We start from the raw sequence: 21,744 nt of genomic DNA, 5'->3' as shown, positions 1-21,744 counted from the left end.
TTAAATTTACATGTGCAATTAATACGTTATTGTAGGAAGTGGGATGTCCCAAATGAAGCTGAAACATACGAGATCATGTTAGGGTTTCACGCATCTGAGCTGGAGCCAAAACATTAAAAGACGCACTCATTATGATTCATTCATTCACATTATTTCATGGTATAATTGGCCGCAGCAAGTACTATCAGCAACAGCGACAGCCACATCCCGGTATCTACATCAGCACAACGTCCGACTCGCCAACAGCTTTCCATCTCCACTACTAATGTCTTCATTTGAAGCCTCCGACCCTACCACAATCCAACAAAGCCCTGGGGCCGTATTTATGAAACAACTTAAGTCATAAATAAAACTTAAGTCAGTTAAAAAACCCCTTAGTTTTCTTGTATTTTACTTAAGTTTAGTGGAAAAACTTAAGTCATATTTAATAAAAGACTTAGACTTAAGTTTTGTCATTTTCTGACTTAACTATTAAGACTCACCTTACTAGGCTTAACTCATGTATGTTTGTCTTAAGTCATGTAAAACAAATGGCTGCCAGACGCAATTCAAGAATATTTAATGAGAGAAGAGATATACTACATTCATTAGATGACAATGAACTGATACAGCGCTACAGATTTGATAGGAACAGTATTGTTTATATTTGTGGTATCCTTGAGCAGGAGTTGAGTCCTATAACACAGCGGAGTTGTGCCGTGTCCTGCGTTACCAAGGTGCTTGTCACTTTGCGTTATCTTGCCACTGGCAAATTTCAAATGTGTAATGGTGATGACCATGGTCTGAGCCAACCCACTATCTCTCGGGTGATTTTCCAAACGCTTGACTCTCTCACAAGTCACCGTATCCTTCGTAGATTTGTTACCTTTCCTGTACAACCCCAAGAAATAAGACGCCATCAACAGCGCTTCTATCAGACTGCCAATTTCCCAGGTATTGTTGGGGTAATTGATGGCACCCACATTCAGATTCAGGCCCCATCAGTTAATGAGAAAGAATTTGTCAACAGGCATAATTACCATAGTGTAAATACACAAATAGTGTTTGACAGCGACGATCGTATCATCGACATTATTGCACGTTGGCCTGGATCAACACACGACTCCCGCATTTTGACAACAAGTGGGTTATGTCGTGAATACCAACTTAAGTTTTTGACTTGGCTAAGTCATTTTTCAGACACTTAAGTTTTTCTTAAGTCAAAACTAAGTTGTTTGATAAATACGGCCCCTGGCCCCATTCTTCTTCAAATAAATAAAAGCGACAATACCCTTACCACATTCAATAGAAATCTCTGCTAAAAGCAGAGTCGATTGTACGATTCCGACAATGTCATGAGCATGTGTTTATGAATCACTCGAGAATAGTGATGATACCAGGTGTTCGCGAAAAGGTGAGCGTATCCTGCACCACCGGTGACACCCGTCACAAACACATGTAAAGGCAAGTTAATTGTTCACCTGAAACAACACGGGAACATACCCCACGCAGCCACCATACGCGCCGCCATTGCTGGCGCCAGTCGAGCCCCGACGTTCATTGTTCATTCAGTCTGGACCACACTCTATGAAGGTTCATACTTCAGTGAACTCACACAAAGTGAAAGTCCATTCTTAAGTAATCCCTAAAGGTAGCCCTGAGGGCAAGGGCTGGAACCTTACTCAACACATTACTTATCTGACCTATCATCTACCTCAGCTTACTCGAGAACTCTTAAACTTAGCAAGAGGATCAGAACATTAATATAAAATAGCATCTAATTTCAAAATTTATTTTCTAAATTGTAAATCTATATGGACATAAATCCCTTCACACTAAAAGTATCACTAAATGGCACAGTTTTTTCTAACTCGACCCATTTAGACAAAATAAGTCCAAGAATTCACAGACCCATTGCAGATCTAAACTCTGCAACTTAACACCACAGTGATCAGTGTACAAACTAAAAAAAAACGATGATCTTGACAACTGGTCTTTATATCACGATCAATAACAATCTTCTGTTCGAGCTCCATACATCAAAATATAAAAATCAATCTAGCTTTACTCTTCAGGCCATTAATGCATCGACAGTATTCTCGGCAATTTCAAATTTCATTATAATATACAGAAAATATTTTAAATTAATCTTTGACAAAACTAAAATCCAAACAATCCAATTGCCATATATATTGAATCTAAATTCTTTTTCTTTTTTTTTTATAAATCTTTGTATGCTTGTAGATGTCGGTCAATGGGTGCAGGAGTTTAGCAAAGTCTCACCTTGTGAAGATTTGTTGATAAAAACTCCGGAGAAAAAAGTGACACCTAATCTCACCCCTCCCTAATTAGACACTGGTGCTAAGTTTGCGTTGCTTACAGCGGACCAAACAACTATACCCTCGTCGGTGTAAGACTGCTTAATCGATGGAGCTTTTTATTAAATTAATACTGAGTTTTATTGATATTAAACCAACAGTTTGAAGGTTTCACAAAGAAAACAGCATGTATTGATGTATTGATAGCGGAGCTGGACAAGACAGAGCTGCAGTTAAAACGGTCATTTCGCAGCAAATACTTTGAATGTATGCATATGTTGTTGGCCAATGTGTGGAGGCGTTGGACAAAATTATCCTTGTGAAAATTTATTGAAAAGAATACTTCGGTGTGTGTATAGTGTGCACGCGCGGGTTCGAATCCCGATATGGGTACAATGTGTGAAGCCCATTTCTGGATTCCCCCGCCGTTATATTGCTGGAATATTGCTAAAAGCGGTGTAAAAACATATTCATTCATTCATTCATTCATAATCTAAACAAGATTCATCAGAAAGATGACATATCCCCCCGCCAGCTGTCTGTAAAGTAATCACAAGTAAATGTGCTATTCTGTATGTAATGAGTCAAGAGTTGAATGTTCTTGAAGAAGCACACATTGTTTACCCACAAAACATCCACCATGGTGGCATCCATATGAAATGGAAAATAAAATAAGTGTGTCTTGTGGTTTTTTTTTGTATGCAAACAAATGACAAGTTACAAGAAACAATAACTAAACAAGTGTATAGTCACCGAAGTCATCTATATCCCCCGCCCATTTTAAAACGTTATGGTCCCAAACCAGGTAACTGACCCAACATTTCTCATAGCCCATGTCAAAATAGCTGCAATGGAAATTCTAAAATAAACATTTCTAAAACTCCTTAATATCAAATGGCACCAGTTCAGTATGTGCTTTATATATAGACATGCAATGTTTGGCAAGGAAATATTTAACAGTTTATTTGTTATACTCCATAATTGAAACCACCCTATATTAAAACTTAAATCCAACTTGTTGCCTGCTGGCCATGGAAACCAGTAAAAGGCACCAGTTCAGTATGTGCCTGGTAGACATGCAAAGTTTTGTAAGAAAGTATTTAACAGTTTTTTAGTTACGCTCCGGAAACGAACACCACCCTTACAGAACCTAAGTCCAACTTGTTGCTATGGAAACGTAAAAAATAAAAATGTATAAAATTCCTAAATAGCAAAAGGTACCAGTTCAGCATGAGTCTGATAGACATGCAAACTTTTGTTTGAGAGTTTTGAATGGGTTTTGAGTTATACTCCGGAAACGAAAACCACCCTTATAGAACCTAAGTCCAACTTGTTACCATGGAAATGTAAAAAATAAAAATGTATAAAATTCCTAAATAGCAAAAGGCACCAGTTCAGTTTGTGCCTGGTAGACATGCAAAGTTTTGTAAGAAAGTATTTAACGGTTTTTGAGTCACGTTCCGGAAACGAACACCACCCTTATAGAACCTAAGTCCAACTTGTTGCGATGGAAACGTAAAAAAGTATAAATTTCTAAAATTTCTTAATAGGAAAAGGCACAACTTCAGTATGCGACTGATAGATTTGCAAAGTTTCGATCAAATACACTGAATTGTTTTCGAGTTCTGCCTCGGGAAAGGAAATGATTACGGACGGACGGACAGGCGGACGGACAGACAGACTGGCTGATCGCTATATCCCATCGCATTGTAGGGGGGCGGGGGGATAAAAATACTGAAAAATGATACACCACTTGTTCGTACGGATGGAGTTTAGAAATGGTATATTGCCACTGCATAATTGTGTTGAGGAAGCCGTTATGACGGCAACAAAACAGTTTTCTCCAGTTTACATCACTGGTGTGGCATGGAGAAACCATGTTAAAAAGTTCGCTCCTGTGACTAAACAGAGACCGAGAAACGCTGTAAACGGCCTGGTGCTGTTTTGTATCGAATATAACATCACATCATCTGCGAATAGTTACAGCCACAGCGATTATTCGTTTACATAATTATATGTTCACCAACAGATTGTATAATTACATATTGCTGCACTTACCATGTCGTTTTGTTCAACGTCCTCTCCAGAGTGAAAACATACGACAGGGCAGGAAATCAAGCTGAAAAATGTTTCTTCGTGAAAAGTCTTCATAATGCACATGACACACCAAAGTTTCAAACGCAGCGTTCAAAGTAACGCGAGAATAATATAAACATGTGAAATAGGGGTATAAGCCCATTGTAATTTCGATTTAAAATGAATTCTAAACAACTTGTTGAAATTAATTTAACATACACCGGTGCATTTGATAAAGTGAGCGTCGTCTGCTTCGATCCATTGAGTCTGGATTACGCGCAGGAAAAACTCGTGCAACGGAAGTGTTTCCCGATTGGCTAAACTCGTAACCTTGACATCACGTGACTATTCTGGTGAACACCTGCATGAAATATACAACACTTCTAACTGATTTGACATTTGTTTACATAAATAATCTTAACCGACATAGCTATTGGCGCTGGGGTTTGTCTAGCGAGGTTAAAGCGTTGACTCGTCGCACAAATTCACCACATGGGTACACCATGTAGAGCCGATTTTGACGCCCCTCTCCGTAATATGGCTTGGATTTTGTTCCAAATTTCGCAATTATTTCGTAATGATATATAGTATTTTAGCGGTATTCATCATAATAGAATGAAGATGTAATACAGTGGATGGTCGACCATGAGTTGCCAAGCGCCTTAACATTTTAATGCATTTTAATCATAATGATGATTATGAAAATAGAAATTATCAAAGAATTATGAACACTATATATAGAGTACCAGACGACTAAATACGTATTAACTGAGGGTCAAAGGACAGTATACCGAGTTGTCTTTTTTATGTAATGGAAAATTATTGAAAGAACTGTTGTTAAATTTGATTATACTTATTTAACCATCGCTCATTCCTGCACCAGTTGGGGCGGTCGGGTAGCCAAGTGGTTAAGCGTTCGCTCGTCATGCCAAAGACCCGGGTTCGATTCCCGACATGGGTACAATGTGTGAAGCCCATTTATATTAGTATTGCTAAAAGCGGCGTAAAGCCATACTCACTCACTCCTGCAACAGTTTGTTAAAGGAAATCTGTGGCTGAATATATTTTTTGTAAAAATATATTGTTTCGATGAAGATATGGGTAGGAAATGAACTTGCAACCACATGACCCCTAACATGTTTGACATGATTTTTAATTTATGCCGAAAAGAGCAAATTTATTGGTTTTCAAGATATGATATCTTGTCGCATCAATCGTACCCAAATTGGGTGGACCCGTGAAGATCCGGGGTAAAATAGTTCTTCAGCAACCCATACTTTCCGTAAAAGGCGACTATGCTTGTCGTAAGAGGCGACTAACGGGATCGGGTGGTCAGGCTCGCTGACTTGGTTGATGCACGGTCATCGATCCCAATTGAGTGGATCGATGCTCATGGTGTTTATCACTGGATTGTCTGGTCCAGTTTTGATTATTGACAGACCGACAGACCTTCATATAGCTGGAAACCGGGTTAGAATAGGTCTTCGGCAACCCGTGCTTGTCGTAATAGGTGACTAACGGCATAGGGTGGTCGGGCTCTCTAGCTTGGTTGATGCATGTCATCGATCCCAATTGCGTAGATCGATGTTCATTATGTCAATCATGGATTGTCTGGTCCAGCTACTTTACAGACCGCCGTCATACAGCTGGGATATTGCTGAGTGCGGCCTTAAACAACAAACAATATTTATCACATACAGGGGCATGGATGGCCCAGTCATCTGAGGCGCCGCAATTAGCTATGCAGAGTCCCTTAGGCATGCCAGAAACCTAAGATCTTTGGTTCGAATCCCGGTTCGCACCGATTATGTTTCGATGTTTCTCAACGCCCTGCTAGTTGGTTTTACCAATGTGGTAAATGTATGAGACCTCCATCACTTTGGGTTTTCATCCCCCATGCACTAAGCTGACACGCCGTGATATAACCGTAAAACTGTTCAAGCGGCGTTAAAACCAACTCCCTCACTTAACTGGCATATGCAATGTTGTCAGTTGGTCGACCTGAATATTACTGAATACAGCGTTAAACAACAAACAAACAAACAAACAAACAAACCCACATGGGTACAATATGTGAAGCCCATTTCTGCTGTCGGACGCCGTGATATTGCTGGAATATTGCTAAATGCGGCGTAAAACCGAATTCACTCAGACATTATGGCGAAAAGGGGAAACAAGCTTGAGTTACGGAAAGGAAGTAAGATTAATTATCCGTTTTACAAAGATATATGCAACATGGATGATATACTGCGACATGCACAAAGTTCTGTAGCTCACCTGTTTCTTTCTGGAATATTTTCAAAATAATAAAACTATTTATAAACAATATTTCCACGAAAATGTCAAACCTATTAACAGAAGTTTCTATGCAACAAAACAACATGGATATCCCAGAGAAACCCACACTGGCACGATAAGCAAAACTCTGAGGTCATGATGATGCATTACAAAATGATTTATAATTTTTTTTTTTCAAGTAATAGTAAATAATATCATGTTATGGTTTACATGGCAACGATATTTTGGCTCGGATCAGAATTCTGGTATCCAAATTTGTAGACACCAGGGCTTTACCGGGGGCAAAATATTGCGTCCTGTACGCAGAACAATTATGAATGGACGCAAATAATATCCATTGGACACACAGGGATATGGATGCTGGGATGATTAAATTGAAACTATAAGTTTGATTTGTATACTTCTGTATCAATGTTCGATCATTTCATGTCGGATTTCTTTACTCAGTCATTAAATTCCGTTTCAAACAAGAAAATCCCTTTGCGAAGGAAGCAAAAGGCCTCACATATTTATTTATATTTATTTTTTTTGCCTTTTGGAACAGTGGTCACTAAACTGGTATATATGCCCGGGGCCCCCTAAGTTCATTACCGAGTCCCCAGGAATCGCAATTACACAGGCTTCGATAAATCACCATTGCTGGGATGATCGATCAAAGTCACTGTCTTCATGCAGTAAACGTCCATCACGTAAGAATATTGCTTCATATGGATGTCCGTTCCCGTGTTTTTCCAGGTGAACAATTAACTTGCCTTTGCGTGTGTTTGTTACGGGTGCTACCGGCGGGGCAGGATTCTATCATCTTTTCACGAACACCTGGTATCATTACTATTTGATAGTTATTCATGAACACATGATCATGATATAGTCGGAATCGTACATATGCTTTTAGCAGAGAATTCTTATGAATATGGAAAGGGTTTTGACGCTTTTAGCTATTATAGATACGTAAAAGCTAAAAGACGTTTACAGATAGATTGTTCTGTGATGTTGGTCTTACAATTGATCCAGTCAAGAATTTCTTGTTCCGCTTCATGTTTCCGTTTGCAAGCGAAACAATCGCTGGCTAAGGTCGCTTCGTTCTCAAACCAAAATGGCGGCTGGCTTTGACAGCGGAACAGGAAATTCTTGACTGGATCAACGAGGAAATGAGCAAAGCCAGCTAACACCCCATCATCCTCACATCTTCAAAGTAGTCATAAATTTCATCAGCTCGTCATCGAGGCTCTTCTATTACGTTCTTCATTACGTCAAGGAAACCAACGGTAGTTGAGCCGCCATTTTGGAAGGTTGTGCAAGCGCTTCGAACTGTCGCAGACCCGGGATGAGCGCTTAATTTGCTTCTCTAAGCGATTCGTGGCTTGCAACGCGGCCCTGGCAAAGCTTGCTTAGTTTCTTAGGGAAGCCCATCTCACCTCATGCTAGCTTACTAAGTTGCCGGGCTTATATATGCTTCTAATGCCATTGGGTTGAAGTTGGGCTTTAGCTTTGGGTTGAAGTTGGACTTTGGCTTTGGGTTGAATTGGGGCTTTGGTTTTGGTTTGAAGTTGGGCTTTGGGTTTGGGTTGATGTTGGGCTTTGGTTTTGGGTTGAAGTTGGGCTTTGGCTTTGGGTTGAAGTTGGACTTTGGCTTTGGGTTGAAGTTGGGCTTTGGCTTTGGGTCGAAGTTGGACTTTGGCTTTGGGTCGAAGTTGGACTTTGGCTTAGGGTTGAAGTTGGACTTTGGCTTTGGGTTGAAGTTGGGCTTCGGCTTTGGGTTGAAGTTGGGCTTTGGCTTTGGGTTGAAGTTGGACTTTGGCTTATCGTATCGTGACCTAGGTGTATCGTTGCAGCCCTACTTCTTATGTAAACAACGGTCAAACAAACATATAATATCTTTTTTTTGTCGCCCATGACTTGATATTGAACAGTAAATCTAAATCTACTACTCTCTACATAGATCTGTTCATAGTGAGTAGATCATGAAACAATTTATTTATAATGTATGAACATTCTACGTCATGATAGAAACTGTAAACCGCGCAAAGCAATGACTGTTGTCATGGCTGTAGGGCCCTCTTATTCATTCGACCTTCACCTCAAACAAAACGCTAAATATATTATATAGAATACTAAACGAGCTCCCGTGTAATAACAATTTTATGTAACGAGTGAATAGTTGTACCACAACTATTCACGAGTTTCATAAGTCTATTTATAGCATCACTACCGGTGACATCCTTTCACAAAATGGCGTGTCCAATGACAGCAGTAGGCCGGATGTTCGTCAGATTTTCGTCTATTTCATGGAAAGTAAATACATTACTGAGTCATGTACGTAACCAGAATGAATCAGACAATCTGCGTATTGTTATTTGTTTTTATATTGTCCTTTGTAACTAAGATGATGGGAGGAAAATGTAGATAAATACCGTCGCGGTTGTGCGTGATTTTGCGTCAGTCATGGCGTTACGCGTCACCTCGACAATGGACCCGTGAAGATTCCAGGGTAGAATAGGTCTTCAGCAACCCATGCTTGCCGTAAAAGGTGACTATGCTTGTCGTAAAAGGCACCTAACGGGATCGGGTGGTCAGGCTCACTGACTTGGTTGATGCACGTCATCGATCCCAATTGCGTGTATCGATGCTCATGATATTAATCACTGGATTGTCTGGTCCGGACTCGATTATATACAGACCGCCGTCATATAGCTGGAATATTGCTGAGTGCAGCGTTAAACAACAAACCAACCAACCAACCAACCTCGACAATGTCTTTTGAATTTACAAACTCAATGTAATGTTTTTATTTAATACCCTTCTACGATGATCTTCCAGTAGATATTCTCATTAACGTGATGCTAAGTAATGCATGCTTCACATAGACGAATGTATCTCTCAAAATGGTAGAAAAAGCTGCACAATGTGAAATCTGCATTTGTCTGTACTGTATTCCGGGCACAGCCTTTGTTTTCATACCTGATGTATTTCGCTTGATTTCATCCACACTAGTTGTATTAGTGACAAAGACAGTTTGACATTTGATTCTGAAATGTAGGAGGAAATAGTTGGGATGTAATAGGTGTCTCATAACCGGAAACGTGATTTTGTCAACATTATCCAATAAGTTCATTTTGGCATCTTAGGGTTTTTTTCGTCCTGAAACACACCGAACGATTTTATTGTTAGAGATACATTTCCGAATGCCCAGTTATTGGTGTCTTGATAAGTTGCAGATATCAGGTTCGCCCTGATTATGTTTCTGGATTTGTCAGCACCATACCCGCGCTCGTGGGTTTCACCGAAGTGGTAAACGTCTGAGACCTGCATCACTTCGGGCTTTCCTCCCACATAAAGCTGACACGCCGTGATATAACCGGAATATACTGTTAAAAGCGGCGACCCAACTCCTTCACTCACTCAATACAGATATAAGTTTTTGCTGATGTGATGCGTTCTCAGTTTCTCAGATATCCTGGGGGCGGTCGGGTAGCTTAGTGGTTAAAGCGTTCGCTCGTCACGCCGAAGACCCGGGTTTGATTCCCGACATGGGTACAATGTGTGAAGCCCATTTCTAGTGTTGACGCCGTGTTATTGCTGGAATATTGCTAAAAGCGGCGTAAACCCATACTCACTAACTCAGATATTCTGATTTGAAAATGTAGGGCCTCGTAGATCTAAGGCCTGCCGCAGTACATTCCTGTTGTGAATGGCGATTTAGATAAAAGCGATATTTACGATGTACCTAACTTTAAGTGAACTTCAGTGAAAAGAAAGTGCGTAGAGTGACATCAGGTGATACCAAAGAACCGACATTTTCCCGAAGATTTCACAACTGTGTAGATTCTCTTCTGTGTATGCGATGTAATTTGAGTTTTATGCAGTATTTCCGCGAGGTAACACAGGTTTATCATCCAAAACGGGCTCTCACAGGAGATATCGCTTGGGTGAGATCAAGCGATATCTACACTGTAGATATCGCTGCAATGAAATTGCATAACATTGCTTTACAGACCATTGTGACATCATTGGTTACCATGACTTCACAATCAAATGACATCATTAATGGATCTGCTACTGAAGCTGTTAGCAGTACTTTTTACACTTAAGACACTGTTTATTACTGTCTACAAACTGAAAAAGTTGGAAGAATGATGTTGGATGATAAATAAAATCTCACCCTCGTGTCTTTTGATATCAAATATATCAACACTCGTTGGTAAAAGTGGAAAAAATCCCCGGCAAGCCTCGGAGTTTTCCCACTTTTATCAACTCGTGTTGATATATTTGATATCAAAAGACACGAGGGTGAGATTCTCTATTTCACATATGCCCTTCCAGCTTACAGTTCACTATAACTGTTTGTTGTGAGGGATAATAATTTTATTACTGCCAATGAATGCCATGTTTAGTGTCGTCAAGCTTACGACACATCGGCCACCACCTGTCTTGGTGAACAAAGCATCGCGGTGTGGAGTTCAACTGCGCGTTGCGCCAAGTAGAGACAGAGCCTAGTATATTCCACGTGTGTTTGTTGTTAGTCTGCCATGTCTTTCACCAAGGGATTTTTGTCGGGGACAGTTGCATCAGTCACTTGTTGTGCGTTGTACTCGTTGTTAGATGTCACGCCGAGAAAGTCTGTTCTCCTCGAGTCAGTGGACCATGCTTTACTAGGTATGCATGCCCTTTTTATAACCGGGAGCCGCGATGGGGTCCGAGTTGAGTCGTGCCTTGACTTCTAGGAACCCATTGCGGCTCTCGGCCACCGCGCTCCCACCGACTAAGACTTCGTTGACGCCAGCTATTTTTTGTAATTTTTGTAACATCTTTCCGTAATAACCCCTCCCTATCTCCCAATATAAATTAGGAAGTCCCTTAAAAAATAGAACTCATGCAGCCACCCAATCCCCCCCCCCCCCCCCCTAATTAAAATTTATTTGCTGTCATTCTTCATGAATTCCCCTCCCTCAAAGGTGCCACAAATCTCCGTGCCGAGTTCCATCCCTTAGTCGTGCCAGAAACCTATGATCATGGGATGGAATCCCCGTTCACAGCAATAAATGTATCTACGTTTGTCATCACCAACTATTTCACCAAAGTGGTAAAGGTCTAAGACCTGCATCACTTGGGGCATTCCCCCTACATCAGGATGTAACCCACTGCTATTACCGTGATACAGGTGTAGAATAGGTCTTCAGCAACCCATGCTTGCCGAAAAAGGCGACTATGCTTATCGGAAAAGGCGACTAAAGGGATCAGGTGACTTGGTTGATGCCTGTCATGGATTGATGTTCATGATGTCAATCCCTGATATTAACGCGAGCATGAATTAAATGTGAAAAATGCAAGTGGTCTTTGCTCGCATTATTAAACATCGCATTTATATCAACAATAAGACATTTTGGATAGCAGAAATACCAACTTAGATATACGCTGAAAACAAACGACTATGTATTCCACATCACTGTTTATTGAGCAGCACTTGTAAACAATGTTACAAGTATATAAACAATGTCATTCAAACACGTATTACATCCTGTGAATTGTCACTGCTGGGGTCAAGACAAGCGTTCTACTCACTCATGTCATCACTGATCACACCTGCAAGTCCAGACAGACACCACCCAACATGGTATCTTTGTTCTTTGCGACTGCATCAAAGGCCGACACGAGCCAGTGCGCACGTATTGTTTTAGCTGAAGTACTCTACTCAGCGCTAATAAGCGATGCTATTTGGTGTGTGATTGGATTAATGTAAGGTTGGATTAAGGTGAGGATTCTCCTGTAAGCCTGACAGAGGACATTTTGTTTAGATATAAATCCACTGATGCTTGAGAGGAGGGGGTGTCGCATTCACTTTGAGTCGCATTTTTGGCTAGGGGCCAGCGGTCGCATTCTTTTGGAGACGCATTAATTTCACGTTTTACAGTAACAACAAAACAAATGAATCTGAAAAGCCATCCTACCTGTTAAATTTGACTCACTCGCTGAGTCAGATGTTTTGGAACCTTACCAGTGACCAGCTGATTCCCTTAAAATGGTCCACTATCTCTGGTCAAAATGGACCATTTTTACTCAAAGCAAACCAGTGAATGTCAGGCTTTACATATAATATGATGTGTCAGTTTATTCAATGTATTAAAATAAAACAGAATAACCATGTTAACTGCATGCTAAAACAACAGACTTTTTTACTGTGTACATGTGGTCATACCTGTTAAGATGTTCGCCTGTCAAAAAATAATTCCAAATTTTGTGCATCTACTATCTTCCCGATTTACAAGTCCAGTTTCCACCCTTGCCGAACTAGGCTTGTATTATGGATTTGCATTTTGCCTGGACTAACCAGTCTAATAACTAAAGTCCAATCAAAATCTCGCAACGAAATCGAAATACGGTTTGTAAACTGTCGTGCAGATTTAGGTCGATTGCAGGATTTACAAAGCATGTGCCCTGCCAACTCGTTGTCGACAGATATTTTCCAAATCTTTTCATGTTTTTAATCAAGGTGCTCACATGATTTGATGCACTTCGCGATGTAAGACCCGTTTTATAACAGTATAGATCTTGATTTTCGATTAGGTCGTTTTGACTGAGTGCCGCCATTTGGTTTGAAGTAAATGCAAATGATACGAGAGGTTGGATTTGATTGGTGCAAAGGAGAGGCTTAGAAGGGACATAACTCGTAGTAGCCACTGGTGGCGCTACGGTCGAGCCCAGGATTCCAGCCTAAAGTCAGTTAACTCCCTTGCCTCGGGAAGATGTGCATCTGCTGATTTCATACAAAATGGCACTAGCCAGCCAGGACACCATCATAAGCTATATCTCATCCCCACAACATCCAGCCATGAAGAGATGTGTCCCTTGGCCAGTTTCAGAACTGAAGTATGGTTCAATGTTGTTAAACCCTACACACTCTCTTGCAGAGGATGTGGCCAAACTGGAGAAGACTCGGGAGATATTGAAGTACGGTATTCCAGACAGAGGGCCAGCCATCCGTTCCTATAGCGACCATGTGCTAGCATATGACCAGGCCAGGAAGATTCCTATATGGGTTGCAGAGCATCTCCACCGAGGGAAACTGACAGGTGGGTCATGTGATGACATGATAATAATAATGATAATAAAGTCCATTTCTTCAGCGCCATTTCCGTCTACGTAGTCGCTCATAGCGCCTCACACAGGGTCATAGACACATCTAAAGAGATAAGTCTTAGTTTTGTCTTAAAAGTGTCCAGAGTTGGAGATTGCCTAATTTCCACTGGAAGGGAATTCCAGAGCACAGATGCAGTGTGAGCAAAAGTTCTGTTGCCGAATGCTTTGAGTGAGACCATAGGGACCCTAAACTGGAGTTTATGTGCTGATCTGAGATCTCCTGCTGGCTGGTGTAGGGTGAGAAGTTCACACAGATAGGAAGGTGCTGTACTATAGTAGCACTGGTATGCAATGCACACGACTTGGTATTCAATCCTAGATCTTATTGGAAGCCAGTGTAATGATTTTAATAAAGGAGTGACATGTGCACGCTTATTTCGTCTACATATCAATCTGGCAGCATCATTCTGCACACGTTGCAATTTGCTACATAGATCCTGTTTCATATTAATAAGCAGACTGTTAGCATAGTCCAACCTGGATAGGATAAGTGATCTCACGAGCTGATGTGCCGCATCGTATGTCATCATTGGTCTTATCTGACTGATGTGGAAGTAGCAACTTTTGCAGATATTGTTTACTTGACAATCCAGGGTCAGGTTTTGGTCAATGATGACTCCGAGGTCTTTGACAGTCAAAGTAAAGGGGATATCAACTCCATCAACAGTCAAGAATGATTCGGATATTGATGCAACAGATCGGCTACTCCCAGTGAGCATGACCTCGGTCTTATTAGGGTTGAGCTTCAGACGATTCTGTGTCATCCATACAGTAGTACAGCAGGTATCTGCTCCTGGGGCCTGTCTGATGCATAGATCGAAAGTTTGGGAGTCGGCTATTTCCCTTGAGCAACCTGTCAGTGAAAACTCCAGATATCTGCTGTGTAAACCAGTAAGCAATGGTGGACAGCCTCCGTGGTCTAGTGGTAGAGCGTCCGCCCGGAGAGCGGAAGGTCCGGGGTTTGATCCCCGACCGCGTCATACCAAAAGACATTAAAAGATGGTACTTGTTGTTACCCTGTCTGGCGCGCGGCACTGGTCAGCTCGGAGTCAGTATACTGTGTCTGAGTGGGGTATTCATGTTAAACTGCGGTATGGTATCTCGGTTGGTTTATTGTTTAACGCCGCACTCAGCAATATTCCAGCTATATGACGTGGTCTGTAAATAATCGAGTCTGGACCAGACAATCCAGTGATTGACATCATGAGCATTGATCCACACAATTGGGATCGATGACATGCATCAACCAAGTCAGCGAGCCTGACCATCCGATCCCGTTAGTCGCCTTTTACGACAAGCATAGTCACCTTTTATGGCAAGCATGGGTTGCTGAAGACCTATTCTACCCCGGAATCTTCACGGGTCTGGTATATAAGTGAGCTAGCACTATAAATTGGCATCAGTCCGGACTAGTACAAGCAGCCACACACACACACCCACGTGCATGCACGTCGCTATATAAGTGCAATAATCTTGAATGTGACGTTAAACCCCATTTCACCTCACCTCACCAGTAAGCGATGGTAATAATTATTACATACATATACTCTCTCATACCATTTATGTCATGGGATAGTTAATCTTGATTGATGATATGTTGAATGTTATTTGAGGTAAATTTTGTCTTTCATTACAATCTAAAAATGTTAAGATCTTGTGATGTTCCTTTGATATACAGCAAACAGAGCAAGAGTAATGACTTAGTGAGATGCTAATTCTTTAATTGATGACGACTCTTACTGGTCGGCCTGGCTGCTGTCTTGGCTGGTACGAGTGAGCCATGCCCACGGCTCACTGATCGTGACAATGTTTTCACTATTTGCAGGAAAACATTTTTCACTAATTGCGGGGACCCGTGAAGATCTGGGATAGAATAGGTCTTCAGCAACCCATGCTTGCCGTAAAAGGCGACTATGCTTGTCGTAAAAGGTGACTAACGGGATCAGGTGGTCAGGCTCGCTGACTTGGCTGAAGCACGGTCATCGATCCCAATTGCATGGATCGATGCTCATGATATCAATCACTGGATTGTCTGGTCCAGACTCGATTATTTACAGACCGCCGTCATATAGCTGGAATATTGCTGAGTGAGGCGTTAAACAACAAACCAACAAACCAACTAATTGCAGGGTGGGCTGTAAATGGTGAGATGGTTTGCTTTTCTCAACCAGCCAGAATAAGGGTGGCAGTGGCCTCAGCAGATCAAATATTGACCTTTTGATGTAGCCTCCAGTAGGATACCAAGTCCCTTTGATGCCTGGAGAAATATGCTGCCTGGTTGTGTCTTTGGTTCAGCTGCAGCCTGTAAGCATGGAGAGTGTTGTACGTAGTACATGCAAACAGTTGATGGCGTACTAGGCATCCTTTGTAGTTTGGCTCAGAACTTTTTAGCCAGCCCTCGTACAATTTGCACAACATTGGGCTTTCCTCCCACATCAAGCTGATAAAACTGAAATACTATTTAATGCGGCGTTAAACCAAACCCACTCACTTGATGCTCATGATGTCGATCTCTGGATTGTCTGGTCCAGTCTTGATTATTTACAGACCGCCGTCATATAGCTGGAATATTGTTCAGTGCCACTTCAAACAATGGTCGCTCGCCCACTCACTCACTCACTCACTCACTCACTCACTCACTCCATGCCAGGTTCAGCCAATCGGAAGAAGTCGCGGTTTCTGCCCGACCTGGACTTAGAGAGCAGGTTTTCCGCCACCAACGATGACTTCTGGCACAGTGGCTGGTCCCGCGGTCACATGGCACCTGCCGGCAATTATAAGTATGACCAGGTAAGACTCCATGTTTGCTCAAGTACAGTAAGAACTTTATAATCTTTTATCATTTTGTCTTTTCTTTCCAAAAGGGACCGCCTCTGTGGTCTAGTGGTAGAGCATCCACCCGGAGAGTGAAAGGTCCGGGCTTCGATCCCCGACCCCGTCATACCTAAATACGTTAAAAGATGGAACTTGTTGTTACCCTGAATAAGTCTTCAGCAACCCATGCTTGCCGTTAAAGGTGACAATGCTTGTCGTAAAAGGCAACTAACGGGATCGGGTGGTCAGGCTTGCTGACTTGGTTGATGCATGTCATCGATCCCAATTGCGTAGATCGATGCTCATGATGTCAATCACTGGATTGTCTGGTCCAGACTCGATTATTTACAGACCGCCGTCATATAGCTGGAATATTGCTGAGTGAGGCATTAAACAACAAACCAACCAACCAAATCAAAGTGCATCATGTTTAATCGGAGTTTTGTGTGATGTGTATTTGTATCTGCTCTACAGGGGCGGTCGGGTAGCCTAGTGGTTAAAGCGTTCGCTCGTCACGCCGAAGACCCGGGTTCGATATCAGACATGGGTTCACTGTGTGAAGCCCATTTCTGGTGTCCCCCGCTGTGATATTGCTGGAATATTGCTAAAAGCGGTGTAAAACCATGCTCACTCACTCACTCTGCCCTACAGCGGTCCATGAGTGACACGTTCTACCTGACCAACATCCTGCCCCAAGACATAGATAACAATGGTGGCTTCTGGAATCGATTTGAGATGTACTGTCGCGACCTCACCAAGAAATTCAAGGACGTGCGTGTCATCAGTGGGCCTGTGACCTTGCCAGAGGTTGAGGAGGATGGAAAACTGTATGTGACCTATGAAGTAAGTGGTCGTTACTATTGTTGTGACCTTTCAGTTATGTGTTCTACACACGAAAGATGTTTGTTTGTTGTTTTACGCCGCACTTGGCAATATTGCAGCTATATGATGGCGGTCTGTAAATAATTGAGTCTGGACCAGACAATCCAGTGATTGATATCATGAGCACCGATCAACACAATTTGGATCGATGACATGCTTCAACCAAGTCAGCGAGCCTGACCACCTGATCCTGTTAGTTGCCTCTTACGACAAGCAGTCGCCTTTTACACAAAAGAGTATCTCTGTTTCAAACTTAAGCTTTCCTCAGTTTTAGCATGTGCATTAGTGTTAACTGACATTTCTCAGAGCTACAGATAAGCTTCATATTTTCGTAAAATAACCCCCAAAACTATTCAAAACCCAATTACTTTCAATTAACTTGCATACAGAAACGCATGCATTAAATGAAAAATTCAATTGTTTTCGAAAACAGCACGCATAAATACCCAATGAAGCTTTTTCAGCATGCGTACAATGGAGCTAATTCCTGAAACACAATTACGAGCTAATTTACTTTCCGAGTCAAGCCTATATTAAGAACCGTTATATATACATCTAAAACATTATTTCACTTTTTTTAAAATCTTAAAATGCTTACTCATTTTGGGAAAAACACAATAGAGTGATGAATAGATGAGTGAAAAAATATTGGTTACCCAATGAAAAATGTAATAACCCAATTAGTAGAAACCTTCAAGTAAAAAGTATTTGCAGTCACGATCGGACAAGTCTGACACACAGACCATTGTCCGGATCCCTGGTATAAACTCTCCTTTCTACTTTAATTAAAAACAGGGGACATGGGTGGCCCAGGGGGGCAGGGGTGAGTCTCTTTGGGGTGCCTGAAAGCTATAGTTGTGGGTTTTTTGCCCTTATTATGTTTCTAGATTTGTCAGCACCATACCCTTGCTTGTGGGTTTCCCCAAAGTGCTAAATGTCTGAGACCTGCATCACTTTGGGCTTTCCCCCCACATTAAGACATCAGTGTCTGCTGAAATAAGTGGAATGTTGTTGAAAAAGTGTTAAACCCAACTCACTGTCTCACTCACTCTGATAACTCAACCAACTTATAATCTATAATAAGCACCAGGCAGGGTTAGAACTTAACACTGGCCTGCTAGCCTTGGGCCAGTACAAATTCCTGCGGGCTCGTTCAAATTTCCTGATTTCCCCATTGTTTTAACATTACAAGGGCATTTTGTCTTTATGTGGGCTAGTAAGGCCACACTTTTTAAATTTCATGTTTGACAGATTTATTCCAGCTTTTCCACACAAGGTCGGTCGAAATAAACATAAGAATAAATAGCTATTTTAAAAACATTTGTTTATTTAAAATTTAGGTCATTCTGCTGTGGAGTTTAAACTGCAGCTGGCATCTTGAATCATTAATTGTGATGTTGACATGGAATTGATATATAACATTTAATTTTTTATATGAAGGTCTGTATTATTAGTGTGAGACATAAAGCTTTAAAAAATAAGAATTAGTCTTAGAATTGTTTTTTGAAAAATGAAAAAATAGTGTGGGTGGTGGCTTTTTTGTTGTTGTTGTTCAAACTTGTACCGGTAACCAAATAAACAGTTGTATACAATCAACCTTGGAATGGCCTCTCTGCATAAATGTATTTCTTGATGAGTAAAATACTGGAATTCAGTATTTGACTACCGTTGGACATGGAATATTTAAGGATCATATAAAAATTAAACAAACGGAAATAAAAACGAATCGTGCGACAGATGATACCAGCTATGCATTTTTGACAATTCTGAAATGTCTGGGATTATGAAGCAGCAGACTATGCTTTTTGTAATAGGCGATTAACGGGATCGGGCGGTGAGGCTCGCTGACTTGGTTGATACATGTCATCTTATCCCAATAGTGTGGATTGATGCGCATGATGTCAATCACACGATTGTTTACAGACTGACGTCATGCAGCTGGAATATTGCTGATTTTGGAGTTAGACAACAAACAAACAAATATGAAGCGGTGGTCTTAAGTGTGTGAATGATCCAATTTCAAGGAGGGTAACTCTGTGTATATGAATGTTCCCAGCAATGGTGTCCTTCCTATTATTATCGCTAGAATGGATTGTTTTCACTTTGTAAGTATTAGAACACGTACATCTTCATTAGTTAATGCATGTCATCAATCCCAATAGCACAGATCGGTGCTCATGACATCAATCACTGGATTGTCTGGTCCAGACTCGATTATTTAGTCATGTAGCTGGAATATTGCTGAGTGCAACGTTAAACAACAATTAATAATTAATATTCGCAATTGCAAGTCGCGAGGACTATAGTTCTCTGTCCTACATCTTGTTAATGAAACTTTTATTTTCATTGCGAGTAATAAAGTGGTTTACTTTCAGGTGATTGGAAAGAGTCAGGTCGCTGTTCCAACCCATCTGTTCAAGGTCATTGTTGCGGAAAATGACAATGACTCACATAAGAAATATGTTGGTGCGTTTATTGTCCCAAACAAGCCAATATCGAGTCATAAACTACAGGATTTTGAAGTGAGTGTAGATGATTTGGAAAGAAAAACGGGTGTTACTTTTTTACCCAAACTGGATAAATTGATGCAGTCAAGTTTATGTGGGAAAGATGGATGTGCCTTTATGTCCAGTAATGAATTTGAATTGGACATGACGAGGCGGAGAATCAAGTGGGCGGACAGTGTTCACCAACTGGAGAAGTCATGGATGGAACTTAAGAACAAACGTATAAAACCTGATGAGCATCTAGTTACTCTATACCAGAACAGAAAAAATGAACTGGTACAAAAAGAACAATTAAAACATGAACTGTGATATAGTTTTCTTGTTACAATGTTTTTCAATTAAACATGGCAACTGCATTGCTCATCAGCATAACGAGTGCCTTTTGCTTTTTCGATTTTTTTCTAAATTATTGTTTTTTATATGTTTATTGAAACAATTTGGATTTAGCCTTAAACCATTCTAGACTTCGTTTCCGGCCATTACTCTCAAAACTAAAGCATATTTTTGCACGAAACTACACATGTGCAATGACCGCATGCTCAACTATTGCCTTTTCATATTTTTCAATTTTCAATTTTTCTTGTGTTTCAATGGAAACAATTTTGACTTTGTCTCAAACAAGCAGTGATTGTTTTCCCTGCCCAAACTCTACAGCTTGTGAATATTTCTGCATTTTCTTTCCTGGCTATTATGCTCCCCCACCCAACGAAGTCTGTCCGTCCGTCCATCACGTTTCGTTTGCCTTTTGCTATTTAGAAATTTTAGAAATTTTTATTTATTGCGTTTCCATTGCAACAAGATGGACTTAAGTTCTGTGAGGGTAGGTTTCGTTTCCGGAGCATAACTCATAAACCGTTCAATATTTTTTCATGAAACTGTGCAGGTCTGTCAGGTGCATGCTGAACTGATGCCTTTTGCTATTTAGAAATTTTAGAAATTTTTATTCTTTCGGTTTCCATGGCAACAAGATGGACTTACGCTCCGGAAACGAACCCTACCCTCACAGAACCTAACTCATAAACCATTCAATATTTTTTCATGAAAGGTCTGTCAGGTACATGCTGAACTGGTGCTTTTTACTATTTAGAAATTTTAGAAATTTATATTTTTTTAATTTTTCCATGGCAACAAGTTGAACTTTTAGAAATTAATGAATTCTTCTTTTAAATGACCCAAAATTCAACTTCATACCCATTTAACCTGTTTGAGAATCTTATAGGTCATAATGAAGTTTTTTTGTGTGCCTACATTTTGTGTTTGAGATGCATTGTGCATAGACTGGCCTTGACATGTGTTATTGTCGCGAAATCAGTGAAGGAGGTCTCGTACTACGAGAGTATATTGAACACTATTTGTTCTTTTTTCAACCGTTCACACCAAAGTGTTTATCAAACCTCCAGATGTGGCAGGATCTACTGGACGAACTTCAAGTTAGACCCGTGGATCAATGCTCATGATATCAATCACTGGATTGTCTGGTCCAGACTTGATTATTTACAGACCGCCGTCATATAGCTGGAATATTGCTGAGTGCGGCGTTAAACAACAAACCAACCAACAACCAACTCAAATTAGACCATCGGAGGTGCATCGTGTGAGATGGCTGTCAATAAGAGTCATAGACAACTGTGCAAAAGCTTTGCCCGCCCTTATTGCCATGCTTGAGGACAATAGTGACACGGACATGATGGCAGACTCTTGGCTGCGACAATTGACTACTTACAAATTAAGATTTT

At 40.9% G+C, this 21,744-nt stretch overlaps 2 protein-coding genes across 2 annotated transcripts; both read left to right on the top strand.

Annotated features, from left to right (window-relative positions):
• The first annotated feature begins 530 nt into the window (after positions 1-530).
• LOC139464709 (putative nuclease HARBI1) lies at positions 531-1,187 on the top strand. Its single transcript, XM_071246226.1, has one exon. The coding sequence runs from the start codon at positions 531-533 to the stop codon at positions 1,185-1,187; it is 657 nt and encodes a 218-aa protein (XP_071102327.1).
• Positions 1,188-11,191: 10,004 nt separating this feature from the next.
• Positions 11,192-20,702, top strand: LOC139464539 (nuclease EXOG, mitochondrial-like). The gene is made up of 5 exons (XM_071246061.1): positions 11,192-11,324; positions 13,577-13,738; positions 16,456-16,595; positions 17,271-17,462; positions 19,877-20,702. The coding sequence occupies exons 1-5, from the start codon at positions 11,198-11,200 to the stop codon at positions 20,315-20,317; spliced, it is 1,062 nt and encodes a 353-aa protein (XP_071102162.1). The 5' UTR covers positions 11,192-11,197; the 3' UTR covers positions 20,318-20,702.
• Positions 20,703-21,744: the final 1,042 nt, after the last annotated feature.

Source organism: Haliotis cracherodii, unplaced genomic scaffold (assembly GCF_022045235.1).
Source record: "Haliotis cracherodii isolate W230 unplaced genomic scaffold, xgHalCrac1.p SCAF_17, whole genome shotgun sequence".
NCBI lineage: Eukaryota > Metazoa > Mollusca > Gastropoda > Lepetellida > Haliotidae > Haliotis > Haliotis cracherodii.
The sequence above is the reverse complement of the archived record's forward strand: the minus strand, read 5'-3'. Positions and strand labels throughout refer to the sequence as shown.

What these genes read in the sequence shown, in the direction of transcription:
- LOC139464539 (XM_071246061.1), top strand. Translation starts at nt 11,198, where the DNA reads ATGTCTTTCACCAAGGGATTTTTGTCGGGGACAGTTGCATCAGTCACT. An exon ending in CCACCGAGGGAAACTGACAG is followed by an intron (nt 13,739 to 16,455) that starts GTGGGTCATGTG and finishes ACTCCATGCCAG; the next exon opens with GTTCAGCCAATCGGAAGAAG. An exon ending in AACTGTATGTGACCTATGAA is followed by an intron (nt 17,463 to 19,876) that starts GTAAGTGGTCGT and finishes GTTTACTTTCAG; the next exon opens with GTGATTGGAAAGAGTCAGGT.
- LOC139464709 (XM_071246226.1), top strand. Translation starts at nt 531, where the DNA reads ATGGCTGCCAGACGCAATTCAAGAATATTTAATGAGAGAAGAGATATA.